At 44.0% G+C, this 26,953-nt stretch overlaps 1 protein-coding gene across 4 annotated transcripts; it reads right to left on the bottom strand.

Moving 5' to 3' along the window:
- Positions 1-897: 897 nt before the first annotated feature.
- On the bottom strand, positions 898-25,785 carry slc39a14 (solute carrier family 39 (zinc transporter), member 14). 4 transcript variants are annotated; one of them, XM_012958371.3, is made up of 9 exons: positions 25,501-25,785; positions 21,126-21,370; positions 20,364-20,550; positions 17,798-17,967; positions 11,532-11,654; positions 11,123-11,272; positions 9,578-9,791; positions 7,895-8,079; positions 898-3,915 (listed from the first exon to the last, which is right to left on the bottom strand). In XM_012958371.3, exons 2-9 carry the CDS (start codon positions 21,360-21,362, stop codon positions 3,769-3,771), a joined length of 1,413 nt encoding a protein of 470 aa, XP_012813825.1. In that variant the 5' UTR covers positions 21,363-21,370; positions 25,501-25,785; the 3' UTR covers positions 898-3,768.
- Positions 25,786-26,953: the final 1,168 nt, after the last annotated feature.

Here is a 26,953-nt window from a genome sequence, read left to right as displayed (position 1 = left end):
GTCTCATAATAGTTTTTTTTTTTAGTTTGTTTAAATGTGAACTACCACTTTAAGACAGGGATTGACAACCACTTTTTCTCTCTAGATCTTGTAGCACTGTGGGGATTGGACGTGGGCAGGGCAGTTATTTATTACTACACTGGTATGCTCTGTATTCCTATAAAAAACAGTGCCAAACATTCCTATTTAAAGAGCTTTGTAACATGTTTGAAGTAAGACTATAATGTACTTGGGTTGGCATATATTTTGTTCTACATTACTCTAGAGAGCAGTGTAGCAGTGCCACGTCCAATCCATCTATTACCAGTGTAATGCTGCCACTCTCTGCAGCCAAATCGCACCCTAGATTTTAAGCAGAAAACAAGCGTGCCCACGAGGATCACAGGTTAAAGAGATACTGACACCATAAACATTGTCTTTGCCTGAGCTTTAGAATCTCGCCATAAAAATATTTGCCCCAAGTTTTTCCATTACTATCTGATCCCCCATGTTCCCCTATGAGGGGGCTGCCATATCTGTGCAGCAGTAGGCCGTTAGCATTAGAAGCTATAACTGACAGGCTGAGAAGGGACAGTCAGGTTGGCAAAACAGTCAGGTTTAGGGACTCCAAGTAACAATTACTTACAAAAGTAGCCCTATCAGTGAAAACAAATCCCACAAGACCTATAGGGAAAATTTAATGTACATTCGTATTTTGAAGAGTAGTTTTTTAAACTGCCTGCATATGTATTTTTTTATTTTTATATCACTACTTATGTACGCAACGCTGTATGGTCAATTTTATTCCTGGGCAACTACCGGATTTATGTGTACATAAATAACCCATCACTATCCCAAAAGTAAGGACAACTGTAGGCTTATGACATTCTAAAGCAATTAATCACATGATCCCTGGTGTAACCGGTAAATCTAAGAAACACTGGGCCTTATTAGACTTTATTGTTGAACCTGAGATGGTAAATCACACAGGAAGGAGAGAACAGAACTGTAGGCCTTGCTATCCATGCACATTTAGGAACATGAATCCTTCTGCTGCTGTAAAAAAGAACCCTCGCCCATTCAGCATGCTGGTATTAACATTCTAGCGGCATTAGTACTAACACTGAGCTTCCCTTTCCAACATAAATCCATCTAGCACATAAACCATATCATTGCAAAAGAACATCTGATGTAATGTTTTAGCTACACCAGCATAACCTTACTAGACTTATGCCATTTTCAACCCAATTATTTCACCATGGCTTATAGGCATTTTTAAAGGGAACATATACCTTCATTTTAGGTTTACACAGTGTATAAAATGAAGAGAACCTCTATATTAATCCTACGTTCTTTTTAAAATAGCAGAAATTGCTTGTGTTCAGCCCCTTTCCCTTACTTCCAGTCTTGCACTCCTCATGGTCTCTCTGTGGGACTTTCTATTTACAGAGTGCCCCACAACACAGGGCTTATGCCACACATGACAGATTATCGGCCTTTGGACAAACACAGACTGAGAATCCGCCCCTTATGCTCTTCTGTGTCTACCCCTGAAGCCACTGCGTCAAGCCTGGAATATGCACACAGAGCAGATTTTGATGCTGAAATGCATATTCATGCATTACAGAGCTGAAATCCACAGAATGAGAATCCACCATGTGTGGCATAAGCCTAAGGGAACATCAGGAGCAAATCAGCTCTTTCCATGGCTGATGATCTGATCTGCTGCACAGGGGCTCTAATGAACCCCACTGTTAGAATTTACTACGGTCTAGTGATCTGAACAGCAGGTACCTACACTTTAAATTCCAGCAGTTACACCTGTCACAGGACCAGGTCACTCATTTGTACTTGTGTGATGGTATACCATCCTTTTCAGCTCCACAGTAAGTAGTACCAGCGCTCCCCACTTTGGAACAGGGGTTACCTTTGGAATTCAAAGTGCAGCCTCTTTTTCCACAAGGTGTAGGACATGGAAGGCTACACAGAGTCTAAATATTGGGAGTTATGTCAGTTAAAAACAATGAATAAAGCAGAGGTACATGGATGGGACTAAACAGCTGTAGGCTCTGCTCATTCACCCATCAGAAATGATAACAGCTTCCAGGGGGCAATAATAAAAACACACCCTTCACCTAATACAGCTTAGAAATCAGACCTCAGTGCAGCTGACTTTCTAAAGCATTTTATTCAGGTAAAACCCCTTTATCCCTCATTTTTCTATCTAGGGCGGGGGTCCCCAACCTTTTTTACACATGAGCCACATTAAAATGTAAAAAAGATTTGGGGAGCAACACAAGCAAAAAGGTAATAAGGGTGCCAAATAATTGGCTATTTAGTAGCCCCTATGTGGACTGGCAGCCTACAGGAGGCACTGATTGGCATTATACATGGTATTTATAGCTCCAAAACTTGCCTCCAAGCCAGGAAATCGGAGATAAGCACCTGGTTTGAGGCCACTGGGAGCAACATCCAAGGGGTTAGTGAGCATGTTGCTTATGAGTTGGGTTGGGTTATGGTTGGGGATCATTGATCTAGGGAAATGTATTTCTCTATGATGGGGGGAGTAGCATTAAAGAAAAGTGTATTTATGTGCCACTTTTTACACTATCCACACCACACTAATGGCCAACTAACTGCTGCCTCTGTACTTGGTCACTGGTGCATATGGTTGAACTACAATCCACATTCCCCTGTTCCTATCATAATCAGCCCATCAGAGAGACACAATATGGATGATCAGCAGATACCTCTGCAGCAGTAGTAGAACTACCCTTCAAACCTCCTCTGCTGTACATGTTGCACAGACGAGCAGCTAAAAAGGAAGCCCTGAATATTACTAATGCCGCTAGTCATTCTACTTCTCTACAGCTCAGCAAACAAAGTTTCACTTCTCTTCTACCTTTCAAGACAAAAAAAAAAAAAAAAACACTGTTTCCGGTTTGAAAGAATGAGAAGCAGCAACACAAGTCGAGACAGAATTGTGGAACGTGCCGAAGGGTGGTTACCCTTACACACAGCCCAGAAAAGTTGTTCTACGCGGAATGAGCGGGAGGAGGTTTTAGGAAGGACACTGCAAGAGCTGGAAGGCCGAAGGAGTCAGCTGTGCCTTATTCCTTGGGCAAAGCAAAGTCTCTTGCAACCAACAATAAAGAAATGTCCATTGCAGTTAAGGAAATTGGTCCATTCTAAGGTGGGTATAATCCCACGAACTTATCAATATGATAAGATAAACCTTCCTGGAGCAGTCACTACAAGGACAGCATCTGTCTCTAGGCCCAATGATGATCTGCTTAGGAGGAGAGGTGATGCCATCTACTACTGTGCTCACGTTCCTCTAACAAGAGAATTTAACAAATATGGAGCCAGGATCCTCAGAAAGGACTAGATCAGGGAAAAGGCAGTGTAGGATGGAACACAGGATGGACAATGTCAGTTCTGGTGCACAAGATGAAGGGAGATTGGAGCAGGAAATTCTGTGCTTAGCCATGTTATCAGTTTTATTTACAACTTCCAAGCACCAAGCTTGTCCAACAAGATCTGTCCATGTGTGAATATGAAGGTAAAACCTTCCAGTCATTTGTTCATAGGGAGAGCAGTAGCAGCACCCTCCAGCCCTTGCTCGCATGGGGAAGGAGGTAGTATTAGTGTTGTACTACTCGCTGGCTTTTGTATTTTTTGCAGCAGCTCTACCTTTGGTCCATTCCAAAAGGGAATTCTGTGAATCTCCCCTTGCTGTACAGAAGAACAGGGTGGGGGGGGATAGAGAAAGCTACCCCATCCCTGTCATTATCCCAGCTGGATCTGGCCAGAAAACGTTGTCAGTAGCAGCATAATGGCAAAGCCTGTAAGGAGGCCTGCGTTCTGGATCATAAAAGCAGAAAATGCCCGTCCACCTTCTTCATCCTCTTTGCTCACTTCATTCATCTCTGGGAACTATGGAGGAAATGCAAAACTTTTAGAATTTTGTTTATTAAAATACCATTTGCATAGATCAATGAAATGCATAGCTATGTGAGCGACACCAAGTGGACAGATTAGTGAAATGCACCTTAAAACGTTTGATGTTTTGCACATATAAATGAACCCTATTGAGGCACTAATTAATTGGTCGTATGATCTTACCTTGGCACCATTTTCACAAGGTATCTCATTATATATATAGAATATCAGAAGAACAGGCCGCTGTTTATATATATATATATATATATATATATATATATATATATATATGAAGAACAGAATGCCGCACACATAGGGACTTAAAAAAAGAACAAAAAATCTTTATTAATTGGATTAATAAAGATTTTTTGTTATTTTTTAAGTCCCTATGTGTGCGGCATTCTGTTCTTCATTTACATAGATTTTTGTCCAGCACCTGGGGCAGTTAATTGTTTGTAGGGTGTGCTCCTTTTGTTTCTTATATATATAACATTTAAATGTTTCATTCTTCTATTTACCCTTCCTCAGCCAAGATTTACTCTCAAGGCAACTTTCCGCATTTCGGGGAGATTTGTCGCGGGCGACTAATCTCTCCATGTGCCACAGCCCTAAAAAGCCTTTCAGATAATCCTGCTTTGCTTTGTGGGACGGTGGCTGTGTGCCATCCCACTGGAGATTTACATTTTTGCCGGTAGGATGACATTTCGAGGAGATTAGTTGCCCGCGGTAGTGAAGATTTATTGTGGGTGACTAATCTTTCATCTTCCTCCTCCCTTAAGGCCCATAACCTCCCATTGGGTACATAGACATCTTTGTATGGTATAATCAGTTCATTATACGGGTATATGGTTTAAAACAAATTATTAGAGGCCTGCCAAGAGGAAGCAGATAAGCAAATATAATTCAGTAATTCTGCTTCACAGAAAGCTTTCTAACAGGTATCAGTTTTTGATTTGTGATGTTATTGCCCTGTAGGTTCCATTCCACTATCAATAGAATACAAAGGCACCTATTGTTATACCCTGTGCACATTCTGCCCCCCTTATGTTCTTCCTCCTCAGCCAGAAAGCCTCTGTACTGAATGAATAGCTGCCCCACAATCCCCCCTATTCCTAGGGTTCCAATACACAATGCTTTGTATACTGCCGCATCCAGGAACCGAGAGGGGGTGGCCCAGTAAGTCTGTTTGGCAGAATGCGAGCAGGCAGTGCTTCTCCTGGGCAGCAGGAAACCATACTGATACAGTTGGGATGTATGAACACACCTTGTGAAACCAAGTGCTGTACCTAAAAACTTTGTTTTATGGTTGGTAGTGATTTGGAGTAAAATTGTAAATATATAAAACAGTGTTCCCAAGCTATAATCACACTATGGTAATGATTTAAAGAGACATATTGACATAACTTGTGGTGCATACAGATTGTCATAATAAGACATTTCCCATTTCAGATTTAGGGCAATAAAGATTTTGTCTTTGTAAATGGCTGTAGAAGAGAAGGATAAGGAGTCTAACAAATAGAAAACCCTCAGTGATTAACCCTTTCCTTGTGCTCTTTGATGTGAAGGTCTGTGTCAAGGATATATTTTGCTGGTCCTTTAATTACATTTTTAGCATGATGTAGAGAATGCTGTTCTAAAACAAATTCCAATTGGTCTTATTTTTATTTTATTATGATTTGTGGTTCTTGAATTATTTAGCTTTTTATTCAGCAACTCTCAAGTTTGAATTTCAGCAGCTATCTGGTTGCTAGGGTTCAAATTACCCTAGAAACCAGGTAGTTGTTTGAATGAGAGACTGGAATATGAATAGGAGAGGCCTTGATAGAAAGACAAGTGATAAAAAAAACTGCATAGAGTCAGAAGAGGAAGGCAAATGATTATTAAAAAAAAAATACAAAATTAGAAAACGAAGACCAACAGAAAGGTTGCTATGAACTGGCCATTCTGTAACATACTAAAAGTTAACCTCGCATTTTATTTTTAAAAGATGACATTTTTATTGGTTCTGATTGGCTACCATGGAATTCTGGCTTGCCTAATCAACTAAACATATTACAAAAGCAGTCACATCCAACAGAGTTGAAAACCGCCCTCTCTATAAAATACTAAGCCATAGCGAGGGTAACTATGTATGGAATGAGCTCCCCGTGCATAGCTACTTATATAAACTGTGATTGGCACCCAGATGAGATGCAAACACCGCTAGGCATAGATTGTTTTGTCACTGTGGTAACACACAGAATTATGCCAGGGGCTGTGTATAGTACTGTCATTTAGACTTGCAGATAGAGTTTTCTGTTGCTAACCTCTGTATATATACTATATAAAATGCTATATTTATTTGAAATTATTTTAAATACCAATTAGATTTGTTTTTTGCTGATCTGAGGATAAATAGGTTTAAAAACAGATATTTTAGTCTGTCAATGACTAGTATTTGTCACTTTTAATTCATTATATTAACTTCCTTCTGGTTTTCGCTGATGTCTTAGGACAGGTAACAGGCAAACAAGTTGATCAATGTTCGAACGAGAGTAGGGAGGAATGCTCAGTACAAGTGGAAGTGACTGTCTGTTTATAGCTGGCCCCCATCAAGGCTAATTTTTACTGGTTCCCTTTTCAGTCTTTCAAACAAGGTTACAACCTTGGCCGCCACTCATATTACCAAGCAGTTTCTGCCACTACAATCAAAGGTTATTTCATACATTCATTTTGCATGTTTGAACAATATTTAAAATGCTGTCCTTCCCAAGCCAAGACTGGCAATTTATGGGTTCTGGCAAATGCCAGAGGGGCTGCTGTAAGATGCCATAGACAGTCACTATTTATTGGGCTGGGGGGGGCTGTTTGGGCCTCTGTGTACTTGAAATGCCAGGGCCTATTTTGAAACCCAGCCCAGGCCCAGACTGGCAATCTGTGGGTTCTGGCAAATGCCAGAGGGGCTGCTGTAAGATGCCATAGACAGTCACTATTTATTGGGCTGGTGGGGGCTGTTCAGGCCTCTGTGAAATACCATCGCCTATTTTGAATCCCACTACAGGCCTGGTCTTACCCTTCAGTCCATTATGAATGTTGCTACCCAGCTCTCTGTGCTACATGTATTGCTCCTCTAGACCAGTTCTTCCACTGAATTCCTATATTCCCTGGATTAAATTCAAAGCCTGACTGCTTACCTACCTACTTGCTTATCCCTGCAAAACCTATGGCCTGTACACATTACTCACCTCATTTCTAAATACAAATTTCCAACTCCACTAGGCTATTCTTGCTGCTCTTACATCTCATATCAACCTTTCTTCAAGGCTTCTCTAATGCTAAACTACACCTCTCTGGTTCTCTCCTTAGTAATTATTAAATAATGCAATATATCAATAATATATAAATGAGGTGTCCACCATATCCAGGATTCTGGCAAACAGACACATTTTACAGCCTTTAGATATAGTCGGACTCTTATGGTTTGGATTTGGTGACTTTAGGCTTCTGGACAACTGAACCAATTACTTGGTTACAGATGATGAAATTTTTTTATTTAGATTTAGTTCCTAAATATTAACAGAATTGCCCCCTAAGCGTTCTCTCTTAAACTGCTCTGTGTGGCAGTAGTCTACCTAATTTTCAGGTGTAACTACTATGCAACAGACCCCGCAGTTGTAGAGGGGGGCCCAGAACGCAGGGTCTGCTGTATTCTATTTCCCCTTCCCAGCCTTTATTTGCGGCTGACAGCAAACGAGTGAGTGGGTGGGCAGAAGAGGGAGAGACTGTCTTGTCTGTATGTGCGGTGGGCCTACTCAAAGATTTTTTATTGTATGTCACTGGTGTTGCTGGTGAGCAGAGCCCTAATTATATAATGTTTTTGTATGTTTCTGTACGTTATTTCATACTTAGAAGCTGTTTTCCCATGGATTTACGAAGTAATGATATTGTTGTTGTTACTTTTCCCCTTGTTGAAGTCCCCCAATCTCAGACTCACCATGTCAGAAAGTGCAATGTAAAGGAACATGCCTCCCGCCAAAGCAAAGATCCAGTTGGAGGAGAAATGACTTCCAGCGAGGATACCGAAGGCCAGGCCCAGATAACAGCAGCACGCAGATAAGAAGTTAAAAAACAGAGCCTGAGGAATGCTCATCCCTGCGTTCAGAAGTATGACAAAGTCTCCTGGATATAGATGGGCAAAAGAAAAGAAAAAGTGATCAGAGGCTTTTCTTCAAAAGCAACATGGGGCCCTCAAGCTGATATTGAACTGCAACTGCCATAACTTGCCATAAATCTGGCCATACACGCATCAATATTATTAAATGAATAGAAGTTTCATATGATATTCAGTGCGTGTATGGTGGATTGACGAGGAAACGGATATCGCAAAAGCCTTGGCTTCTCTTAACCTTCAAAGCCCTCCATTCCTCTGTTCCTCACTACATCTCTTCACTTGTGTCTCCGTACGTTCCTGGCCGACTCCTTCGTTCCTCACAGAGCAATCGTTTGGTAGCGCCCCCCACTACTACAGCTATTTCCCGCCTTGAACCTTTCTGCCTTGCTGGGGCAGGGACCTCCATCCTCTTGTGTCTTTGACTCTTATCTTATTGCAACTGTATCTTCTATGTATTTGTGCTTATTGTAATACTTTGTATTTATCTATCTTAATACCCCCCGTTTATATTAATGTATTCTACTGGTACATCGCTGCGTACATAAGTAGCGCTGTATAAATAAAGATATACAAATAAATAAATAAAGATATACATATAGGTCTTCTCGTTCGGATTGGACGGGACAGAAATTTTTGATTGTGCTAGTTGAAGGCGCCAGAGCAAAGGCAAGCATTTAGGGCTAAATTGTCAGATAGGGGTAGAATTCCTATTGTTTCAAGCATTAGTGGAGGGTACGACCAATGGTTTCAGGAAAGATTGTAATTGTAACATGTATGGCCACTTTTACAGCTGGATACAGGAAAAAGGGCATTGCTCAGGTTACTAAACAGATCCTTTGCAGCTGCACTAAACAAGCACATCACAAAGGCTGCAGAGCAGTCCGGTTATAGTGGCCGATCAGGTACAATCTCCAACCAATTTGCCCACGGGCTGAACAGATGAAGAGCATATGAAGGGCCACGTATGGTATGCTTACTTTTCTATTGTTCCCATTATTCAGGCAAACAGCATGAATGGTCTGAACAGCAGAAAGTAAAGAGAAGCTGTGGCTGAGTTTCACTTCTTCATCTATTGATGCACTGGCTGACATGAAACATGGGCAGATGAAACCTTACTAAAATGTCCAATATCCACAGTACATGGATATCAGTCAGGCCACTATACAAAAACCGATGATCATAGGTAATGTTATTGGTATGTGTACGGGCATCTTTAGTCTGAGCACCATCCGTATATGCCAATGGCCATCTGCAACTGACCATATTGTTCAGGAATCATTCTGTATTTTGTTCTGACTGGAACAGACTGTCACAATTCTTAACAGGCAGTTTCCAGGGGCCCAATCTTAAGATAAGGTGGGGGGGGGGGGGTTAAATAGTTAGGCTTAGTGAATACATGTAATTTATAAGCTTTAGGTTGTTTTTTTTCTGTAGGTCATTGAGCTATTAATGTAGTTTAGTATGATCCCTGATGTTTTAGTTATACAGAAAGAATTCTCTGCTCACCAAGCTCATGGGGAAATTCCTCACAGAGGATGGCGATGGACGTGCTGACTCCCTGGAAGACAGACACAGTAAAGGAGGCTCCGATGGCCAGGCCATCTATGAAATTGTGAAGCCCATCACTGAGTGTGATCATCCACGCCAGGGTGCCAATGTCAGAGTAACGGATGCCTTTCAGCCAATAGCAGGAACTCTGTTGCCCGGGCAGATCCTGTTGCTAGGAAAGGGGGGCAGAAATAATAGGCTTTTTAATTCACACACATTCACATTAAAACACTCAGGAAGAGAAGGCACATAAGGGCTCAATTATGATGACTAGACTCATAGACGCATAGCATTCTGCCCATTAATGTGCTTGTGCCTAGTTGCACTCGTGTGCTAGTGGGGTTCACCAGTTTGTAGGCTGCACCTTCTCTTGGGGCATAAGGCACAAGATACTGTTTACCACGATGTGAATTCAAGTATCCGACACCTGCCTCGGCCAAGCAGTGTGCGTACAAGGCAGTCTCTGCATGCATCTGATGGGCATGTAAGTGTATGCCCATATCAGCCTACTTGCCACCCCTTTGCAGGTACATCCTTATGTACAGCTGGGCGATACCAGTGCTCTATATAAAATATAAGAGGAGCAAACTTATGGTAGTTATGATACTACAATACTCTGCCAGCCCTGAGTCCTGTGGAAACGGAATATATCTCATATACTCTGCAGTGATAACTATTGAATCATTAATTATAGGAAGCTCACAAACGAGTGGAAAAGCAAGCACCAGCGAGTGGCTTCTTATAGCTCTGTTACTGATCAAGGCTCACAAAAACCTGTTGCTTTCTCAGGGTCCTAGATCAGAGGCCATTCCTGTTTGTTTGCTTGGCTTTAATTAGCGCAACGGATTAAGCAATATAAATAATCCTTAAAGTTTAAAGGCAAACTAAACCTCCCAACAACTGACAGTAAGCATGTCCAGAGTAATATCATGAATTTGCAACAGAAGCAACCACTGCAGGCTGTCCAGAACACAAGAAGCTTAAAGGAAAACTATATCACCAAAATGAATACTTAGCCAACAGAACTCTGTCCATTAATTGGCAGATGTAGCCTAGCATGTATGTGTGCCCTGGTTTGTTTGCTGGGAATCCCATGATGGCAATTTTCCATTTAGGTTTACCCAATAGCACATACTAGTAAAAAAGTATATTTATATGAATATGGTTTATTTAGATGAAGCAGGGTTTTACATATGAGCTGCTTTATATGATTTATCTTTATAGAGACCTACATTGTTCAGGGGTATAGTTTCCCTTTAAAGTTACTGAAGGCATCTTCTTGTACATTTCTTCTCAGGTCTAGCACTCAGAGAAGCTATACAAGAAATCTCCTTTCATTAGTAACTTTGGTTCTGCTGTTCTATATTGTTTGGCAGCCTGCACAATGGCTAGATGTCTTTGATATCAAAACATTCTAGAATATGGTGCAAAATACAAAGATATGCAGCATACAGTGTTGGGTCTGGCATTGTAAACAATCATAATGCCCTCTGCTTTACTGACCTGCACAGCCTTCTCATCACCACGGAGGTCAGACTCGCTACCATGGGGTGGAGGGATCATATGGTCCAAGTCTCCATTTTGCAACTTCTCAGTCACACCTTCCTCAGCATCACGTTTGCTTGTATCAGCAGAATAATGACTGTGCCCGTGCTGCAACACAGGGGAAAGGAGGGTTATAACTGAAAGCTACAGGGCCATCATGAATGGTCATTGTCAAAAATGCAACAGGAACAGCCCCCTACCCTGCAGAGACCAACATAGAGATTCCACGGTCTTAAGCATAATACACAACAGCATTTCCTGACTGCTCCAGTTTAGACTCACCAAGGAATGTACCAAGGCAGGGCAAAGAATCAATAGAGAGGGGAAACATTGCACAATTGGAACCAGGCAATGCTAAACACTGTACCTCATGTTTCTGCTTGAGCATCATCTTCAGGACCTTCTCAGTGAAAAAAAAGAGATAAAAGCCACCAAAGATTACAGATGAGGTGAACACGTAGGAGTCCTCCAATGGGTTAAACCCAAAAGCCTAGAATGTATGTAGGAGACAGAAGTACAATGTAAAGTTGCATAAGGAGACAATAAGCAATTTATATATGTGAAAATATGTCCACCTCCCCCCCCCCTTACTCCCATAATAGATGAATGATAGTGCCCCAAAGATCAACTGATCCATGGCCTCCTTTTGTTGAGTTACAGTTCCTCAATCTCCATGACAGGCAAGGCTGGGAGCTGTAGTCCAACCATAAAGTGGCAGATAATCAGCCTGGATCAGATAATCAGAACATAAAATGATAACTGTGAATATGTAATGTGGAAGCCTCTGTGTACAAAATGAGTCTCCTTGAAACTCTCCAGCTGTTGCTGAACACTTCCCAGCATCCTCGCAACAGCTGGAAAGCCACAGTTTCTGGGTCAGTGGTGTCAAAGGAATGTAATACACACACTCTCACAACTTATCCAAGCACACCCATGCACTTATATCCTCTCAGATGCTTTGCTCACAAAAATAAATAAATATTATATAATATATAGAAATATACATACATGTCATTGGCTTATTTCAACTCTAAATCATTACAAAGTTAGCTTTCCATCTTCCAATAAAACGTGCTCTTGTTTAGAAAACACTTTGCCTTTAAATATTCTTTAGCAAAATTCACCATAGGCATTTTTTGTGCAGTCTGGACCTATCACCCACCCAGGCTAATATTTACTTGCAACCTGAACATGCCAACCTGGTGATAAATCAGTGGGTCTTAGGTCAACCCGGTCATGGCTAAATAAGGAGTGGCACGTTATGTAAGGACTGGCTCTGATCAGTGTGGCTTTACATGCAATAAGAACATTCCTGGCTGCACTGCAGACAGTTGCTTCCCAAAGAATGAAGTCCAATGGCAACAGCAATAGTTTATCACATGGAAAAGTGGATATATATATATATATATATATAAAAACAAAGAAGCCTTGCGCGTTTCGTACCAATAGGGTACTTAATCATAGGCTACGATTAAGTACCCTATTGGTACGAAAGGCGTAAGGCTTCTTTGTCCTTATATATGGATTAAATAAACTTTATATACTTTTTTTACTGATAATATGTAATTTTTGATACATTTTTTTCTGGGAATTGGAGTGCCTGCCTATACTACTTTTCCATGTGATTAATCTCCATTATGATCCCTAAACTGAAAGTATGGGGCATGAGCACCCGGACCCACCTTTACTACGGGTAAGATTCCTACACTACCCGCTAAGACTGTGATAACCTTATTTGATGTTTAGCAATAGTTAATGTCCTTGGCAAAATGTTGTTTTCCATCAGTGAGTGAGTGAACGCAGATTAGAGTGAGTATAAAGTTCAGTCTCGGCTCTATCTGACTGTGAGACAAGCCCCATACACCAGTAGGTTTAGCGGGTTCATTAAGTCCTTTGGTATTATGTAATAAAAAAAAGACTATCTGCAATAAAGATAGCTTCATGCAGTCACGCTGAGTTGTTAGCTGACGAGCCATTAAAATACCAAGCTGACTTGGGAGTGGGCACTGCTGCTGGCGGGCTTCTACCTCCCTAAATGAAAAGTAACCCTGAAAATGTAGTAATTAAAATATAATGTGTTGTTGCCCTGAACTAGAAAAAACTGGTGTCTTTGCTTCAGAAAGACTACTATACTATATACAGTGGCTTGCAAAAGTATTCGGCCCCCTTGAACTTTTCCACATTTTGTCACATTACAGCCACAAACATGAATCAATTTTATTGGAATTCCACGTGAAAGACCAATACAAAGTGGTGTACACGTGAGAAGTGGAACAAAATCATACATGATTCCAAACATTTTTTACAAATAAATAACTGCAAAGTGGGGTGTGCGTAATTATTCAGCCCCCTGAGTCAATACTTTGTAGAGACATACCCTAAAAGCCTGGCAGCTGTAATTGCAGCAAAAGGTGCTTACCTTTTGCTGCAATTACAGCTGCCAGGCTTTTAGGGTATGTCTCTACCAGCTTTGCACATCTACAGACTGAAATCCTTGCCCATTCTTCTTTGCAAAACAGCTCCAGCTCAGTCAGATTAGATGGACAGCGTTTGTGAACAGCAGCTTTCAGATCTTGCCACAGATTCTCCATTGGATTCAGATCTGGACTGTGACTGGGCCATTCTAACACATGGATATGTTTAAACCATTCCATTGTTGCCCTGGCTTTATGTTTAGGGTCGTTGTCCTGCTGGAAGGTGAACCTCCGCCCCAGTCTAAAGTCTTTTGCAGACTCCAAGAGGTTTTCTTCCAAGATTGCCCTGTATTTGGCTCCATCCATCTTCCCATCAACTCTGACCAGCTTCCCTGTCCCTGCTGAAGAGAAGCCCCCCCAGAGCATGATGCTGCCCCCCCCATATGTGACAGTGGGGATGGTGTGTTCAGAGTGATGTGCAGTGTTAGTTTTCCGCCACACATGGCGTTTTGCATTTTGGCCAAAAGGTTCCATTTTGGTCTCATCTGACCAGAGCACCTTCTTCCACATGTTTGCTGTGTCCCCCACATGGCTTGTGGCAAACTGCAAACGGGACTTCTTATGGTTTTCTGTTAACAATGACTTTCTTCTTGCCATTCTTCCATAAAGGCCAACTTTGTGCAGTGCACGACTAATAGTTGTCCTATGGACAGATTCCCCCACCTGAGCTGTAGATCTCTGCAGCTCCCCCAGAGTCCCCATGGGCCTCTTGACTGCATTTCTGATCAGCGCTCTCCTTGTTCGGCCTGTGAGTTTAGGTGGACGGCCTTGTCTTGGTAGGTTTACAGTTGTGCCATACTCCTTCCATTTCTGAATGATCGCTTGAACAGTGCTCCGTGGGATGTTCAAGGCTTTGGAAATCTTTTTGTAGCCTAAGCCTGCTTTAAATTTCTCAATAACTTTATCCCTGACCTGTCTGGTGTGTTCTTTGGACTTCATGGTGTTGTTGCTCCCAATATTCTCTTAGACAACCTCTGAGGCCGTCACAGAGCAGCTGTATTTGTACTGACATTAGATTACACACAGGTGCACTCTATTTAGTTATTAGCACTCATCAGGCAATGTCTATGGGCAACTGACTGCACTCAGACCAAAGGGGGCTGAATAATTACGCACACCCCACTTTGCAGTTATTTATTTGTAAAAAATGTTTGGAATCATGTATGATTTTCATTCCACTTCTCACGTGTACACCACTTTGTATTGGTCTTTCACGTGGAATTCCAATAAAATTGATTCATGTTTGTGGCTGTAATGTGACAAAATGTGGAAAAGTTCAAGGGGGCCGAATACTTTTGCAAGCCATTGTATACAACACTACAGGGGCAGCCATTTAATCTGCAGAACAAGGCACAGGTAACAGATAATAGATCAGCTGTAGAATAAAATGGTGTATTACAGAGCTTTTCAGTTATCTGCTGTGCAACCTTAGCCATGTAACCTTAACTTTTAGCCCTATTTCAGCTTGAATGGCTGCCCTTGGGGCTACACAGTAGCTTAGTTTATATAAACTATAGCAGGGTTTCTGAAGCAAACATGCAACTTTTACCAGCACAGGGCAACAGTATATTATATTCTAATTACTTTGATACACTTTCATTTTTTTGGTGTTACTGTTCCTTTAATGATTTTTCTTTTTTTTTTCATACTATGTTGTAAATTTGTATTTTCTTTCCTTTCAGGGTTTTTATTGTTACAGACATGGTATAAATTCTGCAGACTGGGGAACAGTCGCTTGTGGGTTTTTAAAGTTCCCCGTAGTTTCCAGAATTTCTTTGCAATATAATAACCCCCACCCTAGTGCTGAAGTCGCTCTGGATATTTAGTGCTAAAATAAGCCAATTTTGACCTTGCCTTCTGAGAATAACAAACACAAGGCATGTTTAATCTCCTGACGACCCATGCTTTCAACAAACAAGGGTGCAAATATAGACTGGACTGGATTCAAAGATAGTAGCGGAAGCGGCCATATGACTTGCCTAAGCAGTGGCTCTATAAATCTATACATGTAAGATGCACTTGTTTGGCAATGCCACCCAATGAGCGGATCTTTAACGTATATGGCCACCTTGAAATGATTAGCGGGATGATCTGATCGATTGGCCCAAGGAGCAAAGGATCAGATCACAATGCAGTACGAGTAAACCGTCAGGGGGAGGACTGCATCAATAGGATTTGTAAACCTGCCCAATTGACATCTGCCCAATTTTCAGCCAGATATCAGTCAAGGAGACCCCTCAGAGGGCCCCATACAGGGGCCAATAAGCTGCTGACACCATCTGTTGGCAGTTTTTTTAACAGCCTGTGTATGGCCACCTTAACCCAGGGCAGGTAACATGGCAGCTCCCAGTCATATATACAATTCAAATACAGGAATAGTTAATACACAAAATGAACTTTTTCATTACCATAAGAGGTATATCTGCCTGTTAAAGAGCAGACAGCACTTGTGTGACTGTCTCATCTTCTAAAGAAAAGCATATTTCTTGTATATAAATAAAGTTTTATCAATTTTGCTTTGTTTTGACATGATATCCCTCCTATGGACTCTACTTAGAAAGTTATTTAAGGCCACTCTACCTCGCGGTGCAAGGGAAAAACAAAATGAGCAACTTCCCTAGTATAATAAATAGGGAGGAGCTTATTATGTATAGAAGACTAAACTGGGAGAGACAGTCAGGCTCAATACACACACACACACACACACAGCAACAGAAGTGAAGGTGTATATATGTAACTAGATGTGTGAGACAGGTACATGTGCCCCCATACCTCGGGGATCAGCTGAAAGAGAGCGTTGGAAAACAGTGTCCCAATGGCCAGAGCAATGCAGAAGAGGAGCAGACGCTTGTAACATGCTTTCTTCATAAATGGCACTACTCCAGCCCCAAAGAGGGAGCACAGAGAGATGACGGTGACACAGAGGAATCCATAACCCCACACTGTAGAGCACCAGTAGCCACACAGACAGACCATGGACAAAAGGCAAGGTGGGGGGGGGGGGGGGGGGGGGGGACAAGAGACAAAAATGGAGGGGGGGTGGAATGGATCAATATGGGAGAGACCAATATCATAATGGGAAGGGGAGATGGAGAGAGAAAGAGAGAAAAATAAGATGCCATTAGTCATTTGATTCCACTAATATCCATATGATCATTTCCATGCACGGGAGAGAAGAGGCAGTCTGCTCTGGAAACTCTATGCTATCAATGAGAATGTAAGGGAAACCATTCCCAACAAAATGTTTGGTGACCTACAACTCCCAGCAAGCTTATTTAGACAGAAAATAATGGGGTGTAGAAGAATGATTATCTGGAATAAGAGTGTATTATGGATCTAGTAAAGATTCTACAGATAGCATGAAGTTTACAGGCAGACAAGCTAGATTTCACCTCTTCTGCTTTCAGGGTCATCTGACAACCTGTAGTTGTTGAACTACAACCCCCAGAATGCACAGGGTGCTAAATCAGAGGGACTGCAGATTGTCACATGCACCACAGAAAGAAAACATAATCCTGATTACAGACATTTCAACAGGTAATAATCACAGAGAATTTAGTATTTTACCAGGGCCACAGCTTGCTCGTGTCAACCTGGAGAAAAAAAGGCAAGAAAAAGGCAAATATTGGCTTCTGCTGCTGCGGAACCGCCAAATAGACTCTGTCCTATTGCATTCCAGCTACATGAATGTCCGCAGCAGCAGAAAAACAATCCAATAATTCCACCCTAGAAATAAAGACAAGTGATTATAGAAAACAAATTATTCTGCCAGATTATAACACCATACCACCATAATAAAGAACAGACGGCAGATCTTTCTATACACTGCCGCATATTTAGGGATGGCAAAAAAAAAAATCAGAGGTGAAAAAAGGAAGGGGGTGCCCCAGGACACTAGGGGAGATATCACATGTATTTTTACTATCTATTGACCAGCCTGTATGTGCACATCACAGGTCCCACCAGTGAGTACACATGAAAGTGTCAGTTTGGTGTGACCCCCCTTTGTAGCTGGAGCTGTACCGGTGTCTGTGTTGTGCTTATCCCTATATTGTTACCAGTCGGAGCTAGCTGCCTCCCAGGCTTCACACTTGAATGTGGTCTATGTGTATTTAGAGCAAACAGTGAAATTCCTCAGTGGTGTGGGCAGGTACTGCACCTCAGGGATCAACTGCAGGAGGGCGTTAGACAGCAGGGTACCGATGGACAGGGCGATGAAATAGGTTAGCAGGCGGCGGAAGAAAGGCCTCTTTACACAGGGGGCGAAAAAGACACCCAGAAGAGAAGCCAGGCTGATCACGGTGACGGCCAGCAGCCCATATCCCCAGACTGTGGGACGAGAGCAGAGCGTAAGGGAATGGTGGGAGGGGGTACAGTACGACACAGACTAAACACAGAATGTAAAATAAAGAGGAAAAGTCAGAATGAATGCACATAGCGAATGACTAATCACGGAAGGGTAATAGGCGGCTGGAGAGACTGAGAAGGGATCATCGGAGAGAAGTGGATAACTCTATATATTTTATATACACAATAATATAAAATATGTAACAAATAAAAGAAAAACGGATATTAGGGACATTAAAGGCAAAGTAAATCCAAATGTATCCTTTCATAATAGAAGCAAATGTAATTGTTAAAGCAGCTTTATAATATACATGCATTAAAAACGATTAATGGTTTTAAAGTGAATGGAAATTGTAATTGCAGTTGAAAACTGAATCTGTCTGTCCTCTGTTCTTTCGTGCAAAGCTGGTAGCAGAACATGAAAAGATTTGTGGGAATTAGAGAATCTTGGAGAATGTTGTGGACTAGTGCAACACTATATATACATACTGTATATATATGACTCTAAGTAATTGCCAGACTTCTTTGGTTCAAGTCCAACATTTGGCCAGGGCCTCCTTAGCCCATAACAAGGTTACAGATATATTGAAACACTGGGGTAACAGTTACCCTGCTATAGTTTCAGGGGTACCCAGGGCACAAATAAACATCACCCCATATCTCACCCTAACTGGGCCCCCTTAGCTCAGAACAAGGTTACAGATATATAGAAACATTGGGGTAACAGTCACCCTGCTATATTTCCAGGGGTACCCAGGGCACAAATAAGCACTCACCCCCATATCTCACCCTAACTGGGCCCCCTTAGCTCAGAACAAGGTTACAGATATTTGGAATAATTGCTCAATTATATTATTTAATTATCAGCCATCCAGCCATAGTTCTAGAACATTTAGGACATTAAATATTTTCACCCCAAGCTCACCCTTATTGGCCTTTATAGAGTGGTGGGTTGTATTGTAGTCATAACAGAAGATAAAGAGCAGCAACAGTGCAGCCATAACTCAATAAAAGTTCAGGGCTGGAGAATACATGCAAGTTTGCAAGGGCCTTTTATATTGAACAAGCATTTGTGTCCTTGGACAGTTATTCACTTGAACAGGGGGTTGTCCCCAGATATCCATGTGCAGAGTTGATTAAGAGTACAAACACTGACTACTGACCTAGGCCCTTATGATAGAAGGACTCCCAGAACAGCAAAAAATGGAAACAGGAAAAGAGAAGGAAGCATGTAAAGATGAGCCAGAGAGTCACAGTAGAACAAGATAAGCACAATAAAACATTATAGCTGACAAACATATAACCCTTCAGCTATTGTTAAAGCACTACTCCCAGTCCCCCCACAGCAACCTTAAGGTGGCCATACACGAGCAGATCCGCTCGCTTGGCGATGTCGCCAAGCGAGCGGATCTTCCCCCGATATCCCCACCTACGGGTGGGCGATATTGGGGAACATTTAGGTAAAAAAAATAATAATCCGATCGTTTGGCCCTTGTCCAAGGGACCGATATCGGCAGCTATAGTCGGCCCGTGTATGGCCACCTTTAGGCTGCCAAGGGGTGTTGGGAGTTGTTAGTCAACAACTACTGTTCTGTCAAACATGTTGGAGCTTTATAAACACATGATGCTAATAACCTGTGGCCCTCCAACTTTCATTGACCCACAATTCCCAGCATGCCTCTGATGGGTGTAAGTTTCATTTTTGCAAGTCTGACTGCATGTGGGACATATTCACTGACAGTGTATTTGAACAGATGAGGAAGTGCTGCTACCCATTCACGTGACAGCCCTGCAATGGCACTAAAAGTGCTAAACAATTCTAGGCTGAAAAATTCCATAAGCTGCACTGTCACCTCTTTTCCATTCAAGTGAGAGATCTAGTTTGGCAACTGAAGGGCAGCAGGCTGGACATCTCTGGTGTGTGGTGTCCACTGAAAATGTTGCCATCTAATATGTAAGAAAATGTGATCAACCTCTCCAGCTGCTCCAGAACTGCAGATTCTGGGCATCCCTAATGAAAATGACATCAAGCTCTTGGCGCAAAGATAGATTTGGGTGATTAGTCGCTGTGATTTTTATAAAATGCCAGTTGCGGCAACTAATCGCCACCACTAAAATAATGGTGGTAGATTTTGTATGCTGCAACGTGTATATTTGTGCACAGAGGTACCTGTTGTGGTTATTAGTTGCTTCAACTGACTTTTTAAAAACTACAGCAACTAATCGCCCTGTCTGTTTACTCTTATAGTTCAGACACACATATTCATGTGACCTGTTAATAATGTAGACCTCATTGGCCTGTTTTCTACAAACAAGCGATACTGTCTGCACATGGTGCTGAGTAATTGGCTAGCTGATTTTTGATTTTTCTGACTTACCTTCTCCAGGGCTTGGTCTCCCCTCAGCGCCAGGGGTGGTCTCATTCTGGAATGCAGGGCTCTCTTGGCATGCCCGGGTCTCTAGCTGCTGTAGAATAGTGGGACAGAAGCTTTGGAAACCTTCTGCATCCACCACTGATCCAGAGGTCAGGTTGTGTGCAGCAAACAGTGTGGAAGAGCTGAGGCACTGGATGGATTAAGGGTGGAAATGGAATAAATAGAAAGATCAGTACAGTCAGTGGGGACTATCATTCTCTTCTCCCAGCAAGTCTTTGCTTGCCCTACCCACTGTATGATGTGCTTATTCCACATTCTCAACATTGGATCTGTCCAGCTTTTTCCCACACAAAGAGTTGAATATCCCATGTGAAAAAGGGGCAAAAATATATTAAAATGGTGATATGGTACAAAGGAGTCTATGGAACCAGTGGACATTTCACACTGAGTGGGGCATCCAGCCTGCAGGCTTCCACTTAACTACCATGCTCTACATGGCCACATCTCTTCCTTGATCTTCTCATGATCCCACATACTGTCTCCATGGTTTCTTACTATCAGTTTCACAACTGCACAAAAACACCTAAGAACCCCAAATCTTATATCGACACCCAACTGTCGGACCCGAGGACATACAAGATCATATTTGGTCTCTAAGAACCATTATGCTAGTCTTCCAAGCTCTGGAGGACTGGGGAAATCTGTGACCTCCTGTCAATCCAAGGTTGGAGAAGTAATATGAAAATAGTGACTGTCAGAGCTTACCTGGGACATGTTCCGCTGGTTGCCCCCTCCCTTTCCCACCTCCAGGTTCTCCAGCAGAGACTGAAGCTGGGGCATTGAGAGACTCTCATTCTCTCCATATCTCTGAAGAATATCTTGTAGGAAGGAAGCAGCGCTCAGCTCTTTGCCTGTAGAGGGAGTGGGACCCGCCATCAGGGAGAATGGCAAAAGAGCACTGAGCAAAAGCAAAGGCATGGCTGGAACCCATAGTAAAGACATGACCACACCTAAAATAAAAGGAAGGAGAAAAAAATAATATAGACACTGCACTGATGTAAGACTTCAAGTAGGTCAGTAGGTTAAGTGTTCTATGTATAAAACTGTAAATGTAAAGTGTACTTTTGTATTAATAGGCCCCTTTCTGTTCAAAGGTCAAGTGTTGCTTATTATAACATTTCCCCCTCTAACTAATATGTTGTAGACCTCCCTACGTAGATTAAAACACAGAGTCTGCCTTAATTTGGGAGATGTTTATTCCCAAGTTGTTGCACTTGGGAATAAGCAACTCAGGAAGAGCTAACCAACAACCCAACCATCAGCAAAGCATACACAGAGTGTGGCTGCTGTGGCTATAACATCGGGGCACAGGGATAACACAACAAAGAATCAGGAAGGAAAGACACACAGCGAGAGCTCAGTAACAGCAGCAAAAGCCAAAGGTTACATAGGGAGATGGACTGCATGCACCGGAAAAGCAGGAGTCACATGTACAAAGGCCACCAAGAGCTAGAGCTGACGTACTGTGGTCATGAGAATACTGGCACGAGCACACAAACCCACACACAAACAAACACAGAGCCACCTTTAATGGTTGGGAGGCCCTGGGCAAAACAGAACTTGCAGGACCACAGGGCCACTTACTTAGGCAGGGCAGACCTAAGCCATTCACCTGCAGTTGAACATCAATGAGATATTTTGGCTGAGGGGCAAATAGTAAGGGTTGAACTTCAACTAAATTCAAAGTTGCAGCAAATAAAGTAAACCTGTGTGTATATGTAGAGAGTCACTTGTTCAGGGAGGTCACCCAACAGGGGGGATATTTGTCAGATTTGTCCACCACACGTTGAGCTAAATCGGGTTAATCTTTGGGCCTTCTTGTTGCCTGGTTGCTAGAGTAATCAGGCCCCCACATTACAAGTACCCAGAGGCCCAAACAGCCCCCCACCAGCCCAATAAATAGTGACTGTCTATGGCACCTTACAGCAGCCCCTCTGGCATCTGAAAGAATCCCCAGATTGCCAGTTCAGGCCTGTGAGTAATTCTGCCCTAGCAATCAGACCTCAATGCAAATTCCAATCCCGAGAGTTGCACAACATTAGATAATAAATCATTTCAAAACCACACAAAACAACAACAAAAAAAATAACAGCTTTACAAAACAAAGACTAACTGCAATCTAAGGCTACACCATTATAGAAGGGAACTCCAACCATGTTTGTCTTTTAGAATGAAAGCAGATGAATTAAAACCAATTCCAAGAAGATTTACAAGTAACTTTACTGACTTGTTTTAATATATGTATATTGGAAAAGGTACTTAGAATTACACTTTCTTTCATTATACAAAAACACTTTTTAGACGGACTTTCCCTTAATGATGATATGATGAACAGAGGGAGCTAACTGTTATGATGGAGCAGTGGCACAGAGAGAGGGGGCACAGCAGTGGCACGGAGAGAGGGGGCACAGCAGTGGCACGGAGAGAGGGGGCACAGCAGTGGCACGGAGAGAGGGGGCACAGCAGTGGCACGGAGAGAGGGGGCACAGCAGTGGCACGGAGAGAGGGGGCACAGCAGTGGCACGGAGGGGGGGCACAGCAGTGGCACGGAGGGGGGGCACAGCAGTGGCACGGAGAGAGAGGGCACAGCAGTGGCACGGAGAGAGGGGGCACAGCAGTGGCACGGAGAGGGGGGGCACAGCAGTGGCACAGAGGGGGGGCACAGCAGTGGCACAGAGGGGGGGCACAGCAGTGGCACAGAGGGGGGGCACAGCAGTGGCACAGAGGGGGGGCACAGCAGTGGCACAGAGGGGGGGCACAGCAGTGGCACAGAGGGGGGGCACAGCAGTGGCACGGAGAGAGGGGGCACAGCAGTGGCACGGAGAGAGGGGGCACAGCAGTGGCACGGAGAGAGGGGGCACAGCAGTGGCACGGAGAGAGGGGGCACAGCAGTGGCACGGAGGGGGGGCACAGCAGTGGCACGGAGGGGGGGCACAGCAGTGGCACGGAGAGAGAGGGCACAGCAGTGGCACGGAGAGAGGGGGGGCACAGCAGTGGCACAGAGGGGGGGCACAGCAGTGGCACAGAGGGGGGGCACAGCAGTGGCACAGAGGGGGGCAGCAGTGGCAAGCACAGTTATTGTAAAACACACACATTTACACAATGTTATGAGAGGCATTAATACTGCTGAGGAAGGGATCACACAAAACCAGAGAACGCAGCTGCAGTTGCACAATGGCAGTTACTACATGGGAAGCAGTGCGTAGAAATATAGGTCACACAGACTGTGGGCAGTAAAGGATAAGGGGCACACAGCAAGAGCAGTAGGGCAGCACCAACACACTGAGCTGAGGGGCACAGGTATTGTGGGAAGAGGTTACAGGCACAGATCTCAGTTATAACAATGTGGGGGGCACAGGCACAGATCTCAGTTATAAGAAGATGGGGGGGCACAGATCTCAGTTATAACAATGTGGGGGGCACAGGCACAGATCTCAGTTATAAGAAGATGGGGGGGCACAGATCTCAGTTATAACAATGTGGGGGGCACAGGCACAGATCTCAGTTATAAGAAGATGGGGGGGCACAGATCTCAGTTATAACAATGTGGGGGGCACAGGCACAGATCTCAGTTATAAGAAGGTGGGGGGCACAGATCTCAGTTATAAGAAGGTGGGGGGCACAGATCTCAGTTATAAGAAGGTGGGGGGCACAGATCTCAGTTATAAGAAGATGGGGGGCACAGATCTCAGTTATAAGAAGATGGGGGGCACAGGCACAGATAGAGCAATAATGACAGTGAGGGGAGAGGTGAAAGGCACAGAGTAATCAGGGTGAAGGGCACAGGGAGTTAAAGGGGGTGACAAACGCAGGGATTGAGGGGCAGCAGACTAAGGGATTGAGGGGCAGCAGACTAAGGGATTGAGGGGCAGCAGACTAAGGGATTGAGGGGCAGCAGACTAAGGGATTGAGGGGCAGCAGACTAAGGGATTGAGGGGCAGCAGACTAAGGGATTGAGGGGCAGCAGACTAAGGGATTGAGGGGCAGCAGACTAAGGGATTGAGGGGCAGCAGACTAAGGGATTGAGGGGCAGCAGACTAAGGGATTGAGGGGCAGCGGACTAAGGGATTGAGGGGCAGCGGACTAAGGGATTGAGGGGCAGCAGACTAAGGGATTGAGGGGCAGCAGACTAAGGGATTGAGGGGCAGCAGACTAAGGGATTGAGGGGCAGCAGACTAAGGGATTGAGGGGCAGCGGACTAAGGGATTGAGGGGCAGCGGACTAAGGGATTGAGGGGCAGCGGACTAAGGGATTGAGGGGCAGCGGACTAAGGGATTGAGGGGCAGCAGACTAAGGGATTGAGGGGCAGCAGACTAAGGGATTGAGGGGCAGCAGACTAAGGGATTGAGGGGCAGCAGACTAAGGGATTGAGGGGCAGCAGACTAAGGGATTGAGGGGCAGCAGACTAAGGGATTGAGGGGCAGCGGACTAAGGGATTGAGGGGCAGCGGACTAAGGGATTGAGGGGCAGCGGACTAAGGGATTGAGGGGCAGCGGACTAAGGGATTGAGGGGCAGCGGACTAAGGGATTGAGGGGCAGCAGACTAAGGGATTGAGGGCAGCAGACTAAGGGATTGAGGGGCAGCAGACTAAGGGATTGAGGGGCAGCGGACTAAGGGATTGAGGGGCAGCAGGAAGGGATTGAGGGGCAGCGGACTAAGGGATTGAGGGGCAGCGGACTAAGGGATTGAGGGGCAGCGGACTAAGGGATTGAGGGGCAGCAGACTAAGGGATTGAGGGGCAGCAGACTAAGGGATTGAGGGGCAGCAGACTAAGGGATTGAGGGGCAGCAGACTAAGGGATTGAGGGGCAGCAGACTAAGGGATTGAGGGGCAGCAGACTAAGGGATTGAGGGGCAGCAGACTAAGGGATTGAGGGGCAGCAGACTAAGGGATTGAGGGGCAGCAGACTAAGGGATTGAGGGGCAGCAGACTAAGGGATTGAGGGGCAGCAGACTAAGGGATTGAGGGGCAGCAGACTAAGGGATTGAGGGGCAGCAGACACAGAAACTGAGGGATAGCAGACACAGGGATTAAGCGCAGAGGCGCATACATTTAGAGAAAAATAAATGGGTCTCATACAAACAGGGGACGTAATGGCTCCCACAGACCTCAGCGATGACAGAAAGTGACGGACACCGGCTGTACGGCTCACCCTTACGGACAGAGGCACCGGCACGATTAGGCCACTCGCAGGGTCCGTAACACTCGGCTCATAGCGGCCCCAGCTCAGCAACGTGGATCCCTGGGTCTGGTTCTTTAAGCTGTGTCGTCAGAACGCACTGCGGCTCCGCCCACTTTCCGTGACGTCTACGAACAGGGCGGGCAAACTGTCACCTGTGCAGGCTGTGAATGGAGCTGGACTGGGAGCGCGGCCCACTGATGCGCATTTACTATTGGCCAGGGACTAGCATGTGACCTGAGGCCGGCGGTTGCGTTTGTGGATATCAACGGGATATTGTTTGTGAGTGTGAGGTGCATATGTGTCAGGCTACACACTCACCTACTGATACAGGGGGCGGGGGGCAATGCTCTTCCTAAATGCTGCCCTCAGCTGGCTAATAACACGCTGCACTTTTATGGAGGGGGTGATTAATAGTGGGGGTGCTCTGGCCAGTGCCTTCTAATTAGCTAAACCTGTTTCATTAATATAGAACCTACCATTATGGTTTTGTGTATAACTATCAATCTCCGCTGCATGCTGGCTAATGCGCGTAGCTTGTCGGGAAAAATAGGGGAGCTGCAGGCTATTGCATGTATTGAAAATTATGACTTAATTGGTATCACTGAGACCTGGTGGGATGGGGGATGCGACTGGGCTGTGAATTTGGATGGGTATACGCTTTTTAGGAGGGACAGAGGGATTAAAAAGGGTGGAGGGGTTTGTCTTTATGTAAAGTCAGATTTAAAGCCATGTAATAAAGACATTACCAATGAAAACGTTGAATCTCTTTGGGTAGAAATTTCAGTAGGGCTGAAGGTCACGAAGAAAATGATCATTGGTGTATGCTATAAACCACCCCGTATAGATGAGGGGGATGAGGCCCAGCTACTTTTGCAAATGGAGGAGGCTTCAAAATTGGGTCAAGTTGTTATTATGGGGGACTTTAATTATCCGGACATTGACTGGAGTAATGGGGTGGCTAAGTCAGAAAAAGCTAGTAGGTTTGTAAATATGCTAAATGACAACTTTTTATTTCAGGTGGTTCAAGAACCTACTCGGAATGAGTCTATTTTGGACCTGGTAATATCTAATAATACTGAACTTATCTCTAACAATTGTGTGGGTGAGCATTTGGGGAACAGTGATCACAACATGGTCTCCTTTGAGATAATGCTACAGAGACAGCTCTATAAGGGAGTAACTAAAACGCTCAATTTTAGACGTGCAGACTTTGCCAGTTTAAGGGCATCTCTGCAATGTGTCAACTGGGAAAGGCTTTTCATGGGGTTAGACACAGAAGGAAAATGGAACATCTTTAAAACATTGCTTTGCAGGTATACACAACAGTATATTCCCCTTGTAAGCAAGGAG

The sequence above is a fragment of the Xenopus tropicalis genome, chromosome 3 (assembly GCF_000004195.4).
Source record: "Xenopus tropicalis strain Nigerian chromosome 3, UCB_Xtro_10.0, whole genome shotgun sequence".
NCBI lineage: Eukaryota > Metazoa > Chordata > Amphibia > Anura > Pipidae > Xenopus > Xenopus tropicalis.
Note: the sequence above shows the minus strand (reverse complement) of the source record. Positions and strands in the feature narration are given on the sequence as shown.